General features: G+C 52.1%; 1 protein-coding gene across 1 annotated transcript in view; it reads left to right on the top strand.

Annotated features, from left to right (window-relative positions):
- Window positions 1-4,810, top strand: part of HHEX (hematopoietically expressed homeobox) — a 24,437-nt gene extending 19,627 nt beyond the window's left edge. Inside the window, exons 2-5 of the mRNA XM_029958562.1 lie at window positions 1,030-1,166; window positions 1,483-1,661; window positions 1,916-1,966; window positions 3,578-4,810. Coding sequence (XP_029814422.1) covers window positions 1,030-1,166; window positions 1,483-1,661; window positions 1,916-1,966; window positions 3,578-3,811 — 601 coding nt within the window. The 3' untranslated portion in view covers window positions 3,812-4,810. The remainder of the gene's footprint in view (window positions 1-1,029; window positions 1,167-1,482; window positions 1,662-1,915; window positions 1,967-3,577) is intronic.
- Window positions 4,811-6,000: the final 1,190 nt, after the last annotated feature.

Raw genomic sequence — 6,000 nt, 5'->3', positions numbered from 1 at the left:
CCGGCTCCCTCCGGCCCCCGTCAGATTTACAGTAAATTAAAGACGTGCCGCGCTCCGAGCCTGGCAGCGAGACCACAGTGCGCGGCCGCGGTGACTCAGATTTGTTTTCCTTCAACCAAGTGACTCTGAGAGTATCCTTAGTAATGTCGCGTGTGGTTTTAGTGGGGAGTTTTAATTGTACTGGGAGATCGCATGGCAGATCTCACCCTTTTCCTGCGGATGACTTGAAAAACAGCCGGGAGGCCGGCTCCGCTCACTGGGGCCCCCGCGGTTCCTCCGCGGGCTGGGCCGAGCCGGGTCGGGGCCCCGGCCGCCCCTTCTCGCCCGTGGCCGGGGGAAGCGTCCCCGCTGCGGGAGCCGAGCCCCGCGCCAGGGCTGCAGCACTTGTTCTTAGTGATTGCAAAACTGGACCTGACTCACCACATTTGTGCAGTGAAAGAGACTGACCCTTTCCGTTCATACAGGAAACCTTGAGCTCTCGATAGGAGTAAATCTGGTTTCAGAAGCTGTTAAGTGTTTTCCTGGCCGCCTGAAGCAGGCTCTTCCTCGGGAGTCGTGCACATTGCTGATTACTTTATCGACATCCTCAATACAGACAAATTCAGGAAACACTCGACTTCTGATAGCCGGGATCCGTTTTTCTGATATTGTTCATTTCCTCTGTGTGGGATGTGACTTTATGACAGCTAAAATAACCAGTTGCTTCCTATTTTTTGAGTCTGTTTTGCACCAGAATTACTAAAGCCTGACGCAAGCAAAATCTCGAAAAACAATGCAGCGAATTTCAAAGGGTGCAGGCAGCAAGACAGAAAGACAAACAGTGTGACTCAGTGGCACTAGCCAGAGCCTCCTGCCCCGGGACGCGGCGGCCGCTCCACAGCGGGGCTGGATCTCCGGCGTGTCGCCGCCTGCACCGGCTCGCCCCTCACCACTACCCCGGGCCCGAGGCTGAGCCTGGCTGGCACCCTGCGGCCTCTGGCGAGCAAGCCCCCAGCCAGGGGTGGGGGAATTGGGGGCACTTCTTCCCAGAAGCCCACTGCCGTCGTGTTGGCGCATCCCCCCCCGCCCATCCCCACGAAGTCCCCTCTCCGCGGGGATCTGGGCACTTAGAGAAAGGCAGACGGTTTCTTTGGGGCATCGCAGTAAAAGAGCAGAAGGAAGCAAAGGTCTTTTTTTTTCTTTTTTTTTTTTTTTCTTTTTTTTTTTCTCTTTTCTTTGCGAGATAGACCAACAGGAAACACATTGACGGAAATGTTGCCAAAGCCCGTAGACTTTAACTGGTCTCACTGCTCGGCGGAGGGGAAAAATCAGAGAGGGGAAAGACCAGAGTAGGAATTCGGGGAAGTAAAATCAGGCGAGGGAAATTAGCGAGCCCTGGACCCGGCGCGCCTCCACGTCTGGGCTCGGGCAGCAGCTGGAACTCCGTGGTCACGCGTGTCCGCGGCCAGCCAGTGACCCTCGGCGTTGTGCCTCTCTTTGTAGGGAAGCCGCTGCTATGGAGCCCCTTCATCCAGCGGCCGCTGCACAAGAGGAAAGGGGGGCAGGTCCGCTTCTCCAACGACCAGACCATCGAGCTGGAGAAGAAGTTCGAGACGCAGAAATACCTGTCCCCGCCGGAGAGGAAGCGCTTGGCCAAGATGCTGCAGCTCAGCGAGAGGCAGGTGAGGCCATGCCCGTGCCCTGGGGAACCGCACCCCATCCCCGGGCAGCCACTGGGGCTGGCGGCACCGACCCCGTTCCGGTCCCCGCCGTGCAGTTGCTGTCGGCGCTCCGCTCCCGGGGCCCCGGCCAGCTCGGGGGCGGCAGGGAGGAGGGAGGTGGCAGGCTCTTGCTTTCTGCTCGTGGCTCGGGTAGGGCTCCCGGCACTTGCTCGCTCCAAGACTACCCCGTGCCTCCTCTCGTTGTCGTTGCTCAGGTCAAAACGTGGTTTCAAAATCGCAGAGCCAAATGGAGGCGCTTAAAGCAGGTACGTGGATGTTTCTGTTTCTATAGAAATAAGTATTTTAATTGTCTTATCTTATGCCGTGCTCGCCTATTCCAGGTTGTATGCAGAAGTCATCTGAAAAGCTGTTTAACCTCTTCACCTTGATTAAAAAGACAAATAGTCATGCTGGAATCCATGAGGACTCGTTCAGGCAGCACTAACGTTAAAAGCTCCTAATGTAGTTCCTATATCAATTATGCCCGTCTTTCACACACCACCTATTAAAACTCCACGCTAATTGTTTTGTAAACCCATATGTTGTTTAGCCAATTAACGTGGGGAAGATAAGTAATTGTCAGTAAATTACTTAGGGTTTTTTGAGAACAGTATTTACTGGTGTTTTAAATCGCCCTCTCTTAATAAACACAAGTCGATTTATTTTGCAAACGTTGGGAGAGGGAGGTACAAACACCTTGTTTGTTTTGAGGAGCCGCATGGAAAACTGAGTAGCTTTTACTTTTCGTTCACAAATAGTTACACTGTGTGAGGCTGAGAGATTAAAGCATTTTCCCTTCCCTTATATATTGTGCTCAAGCAGATAGTTATTTTTTTTCTTACGGCCCATAGGGCCCAATCCTGCCTGGCTTGGCAAAATCAAGGTCCCTTGGCTCAAATATTTTTGAAAAATCCCAACATTGTGGCCTGAGTCTGGCTTCAGTAAGTGTGACATGGATGGCTGAGTTTTACTGGTAAATCAGCCTTTAATATAAAAGTAATAAGAAAAGAAAAATAATCATAGTACCACAGTCTAGATGAATTTGTTCTGTGACCTTCATCTGAGTTAACCTGATCTTCAGTTGATTTTTTAATAAAGTCACATTACTCTGGCAAGAGGCAGGCTGGGTCCCCGGTGGGGCCCAACTCATGCCGCAGTGTCCGGAGAGCTCACTTGGGATCTCAGCCATTTTAAGTCATTTCCTCCTTTTCATTCAGTCACATCCATTTCTCCCAGCCTGCACGGTTATATCATGGGTACGTGTCTCTGCCTGCTTTCTCTTAAGAGTATCGTTTCATGCCCCCTTAGGGGACTCGGCTCTCTAGACAGCTGCCGACACAGGGCTACTCTTACCTTCAGAGACTAGGTTTTGGTTAGGTTTGGTTTTAGTGGTGAGTGTTTTAATGTTGAGTTTTAGCTTAATTAGTAATTTTTTCCCGTTTGCTTTTGGGCCACTGATGGCTTCAACCTCCCTCCTGTTGCTGTTGGGTATAATTAAAGAAAGATCAGGGCAGGAGGAAGCTGTGTGTCGGTGTTTGTAGACTCATAATAAACATTTGCTTTGCTAAAGACAAAAGTTCAGAGGTTCCTGGGCTCCAGCAGCTCCTGACTCTTTTGAAGTGGCTGCGATAACCATCGCCAAGGAGCCTATTCACGGCAGCAGGCCCTGTGGCTGTGAGGGACTGCGATCAGAGTCCTTGCCCGGCCCTGTCCCACTCAGGCAGGTTTATAGGCAGGAGGCCCAGGGAGGTAGCGGGACACCTGCCTTTTCCTGCAAGAAACCCAGGGTGGTTTTCCCACACAGCACAGCTGGAATTCCCAGGCCTCCTGTCTCTGGGCCTCGTATTTCTGTATCAAGCAGGCTTCTTTCATTGCAGGAGAATCCCCAGGCCACCAAAAAAGAAGAAGTGGAAGGTGCTGACAGTCACGGTGACCAAAGACCAGAGAGCTGCCAGACTCCTGAGCAGAAGGGTAAGGAGGTCTCTCTGGATGGCTCGCAGTACACCCCCTCGTCGGCCTCCCAGGAGGACCTGGAGTCAGATGTCTCTGATGACTCTGATCAAGAAGTGGACATTGAAGGCGATAAAGGCTATTACAATCCTACCCATTAACAGCCCCATGCAGAGAGTGGACCCTAACTTGGCTTGCACTTTACCAGGGGCTGGTTTGAAAGAATATTATGCTACAGGAGAAAACTTTCACCGTTAAACTGAAAGAAAAGCATCACCAAATAGACTCGTTTTATAATAAGCAGAGAAAGAAAGATGTATTTTCCACAAACAATCCAGTTTTGGAAGATCTCTAGTTTGGTTAAAGGAACATGGTTTGTATTTAATTATTTGTAAAATATATTTGTACAATAATCAATGTTCTAACTGGAATATAATCCTGCACCCAGTCCTTAAGGTGGCGGGGGTCGGGGTGTGTCTGAATCAGCTGCTGGTGGTGATCAGGCAAAACTCTCTAGTGTGAAAGTGAGTATGGATTGCAGGACTAAGCCCTTTGTATGTGTAAACAAATGTCATTTAAATAGATTAATTTAAACGCCCTTCGCAAGCAGAGAAACATGTTCTGTGAAATAGGGAGGGATTTGGCCATCCCAAGAAGTGCCTTATGCTCACACCCTTTTATATGCCGTGGTGCTCTCTACTGAGACATGCCTCCATTTGTCAGGTAGAGTCTTTGGACAGATTCATTTTTCCTCTCGTGTGAGATGAAATGTGCCTTCTCAGATTTTTGAGAACTTTGCCTCACAGACTGAATGGTTCCAATTGCAGAAAAAAGCCCCACCCAAACAAACATCTTTTTCTCCTTTAAAATCTCTAGCACTAGTTTTTTATGGATTTCGTATTTGAGAAGAAAGTGCAGGGAGTGATGGGGCCCTGCTGCAGGAGAGAAACTGGCATCAGGTGTGGGGGTTAAGTGGGAAGATAATGCCTATCATATACATATCTGCTTCTGTACATACTTGTTTTCTTTAAAAGTCTTACGGTTTTGTACCTCACGTTGTTCATATTTTGTACATATTTGTTCATTGTTAAAAAAAAGGCAAAACCTGATATTTAATTTTTGATGGTCATGTCTGTGAAATAAACCTAAACTCTGCACCACCTGCCACACTGGCCATTCAGTTACTGGTAGGAGAAAACCCAAACCACCTCTCTGCCAGCAATTGTGTTGTAATTGGGCTTTTCCCTCAGTGCAGTGCTGGTGGCCGGCCACCCCACAGCCTTCTGGGTGCCCTCGGTTGCGGGGATTTCATTTGGGCTCGCTGCTATGTTTTTTTTTGCTGTTTTTCAGCCTGCCACCCCGCGTTTTGGTTTTGCCTCTACCCGTGCCCGCGCGGGAACGGGCTCTGCGGCGGGAGGAGGAAAACCTGGCCGGCGAGCCCAGGCTGGAAGCTTAGGTGTTTACCCACGAGTCGCCCCGATCCTGGGGGGGCCGGGGAGGGGGAGCGGGCTGGAGGAGGAGCAGGGCCGGCGGTGCCTGCTTGGAGCTGGGCATCGACCCCAGGCAGGGCAGCCGCTGACCCACCTGAGTCAACAGTGGTTATTCATCGGCCTTTCTCCGAAATCATGCCGGCCCGGGGAAGGAGCACGGAACCTGGGGTACGGGAAATGCTCCCAGGAGCGGGTATCCCGGGTGTGCTCCCGCGCGGGTATTCCTTCCCCCAGGCGCCGCAACGAGCACCCGGGGAACAGGGACCTAGACCCGGCCAAGTGCCACAGAGGCTTTTAGTGCCAAGGAAGGTTTTTAGAGAGCAGCAAGTGACTATTGTGACTGATGAAGGGGATACCCCTTAGAGCAGCCAGGATGTTGTGTCTAAGCGGGTTAATACTCCTAGAAACATCAGCTGAGTTTTCTGAATGAGTGACTTTAGCTTTGGCTTATTCTAAATCCGCGATCATGAACGGGGCCCTAAAAGACGAAGTGATCGGGGGGTTCCGTGCACACTGGGCACAGGGAGCAGGCTCCGGCCGCCCCCCGAGCTGCTCCCGCCGGGGCCGCACCAAGGGCCGAGTGCCCGCCGTTCGCTCGGCGGCCCTGGGGCCTGGGCACCGGCCCCTGGTTTAACACCACCCGTGTCAAAGGGAGCCCCCAGGGCTCCTCTGGGGCACTTCTCCGCCGGGATCGAGCACCAGCGCGGTGCGCGCCACGCGGGGAAATCGCCGTCGGGAGCAGACAGCTCACAGCGGGGCTCCGCCGAGGAGGGGATCGCTTCTCCATCCTTCGGCTTTTCCCTCGCTCAGGGTTTCCGTCGCGGCTGTAAACCCGGGTCCCGAGGCAGACGGGAACAGCC

Source organism: Manacus vitellinus, unplaced genomic scaffold, assembly GCF_001715985.3.
Source record: "Manacus vitellinus isolate BGI_N305 unplaced genomic scaffold, ASM171598v3 scaffold_15_pilon, whole genome shotgun sequence".
In the NCBI taxonomy this organism is placed as follows: Eukaryota; Metazoa; Chordata; class Aves; order Passeriformes; family Pipridae; genus Manacus; species Manacus vitellinus.
Note: the sequence above shows the minus strand (reverse complement) of the source record. Positions and strands in the feature narration are given on the sequence as shown.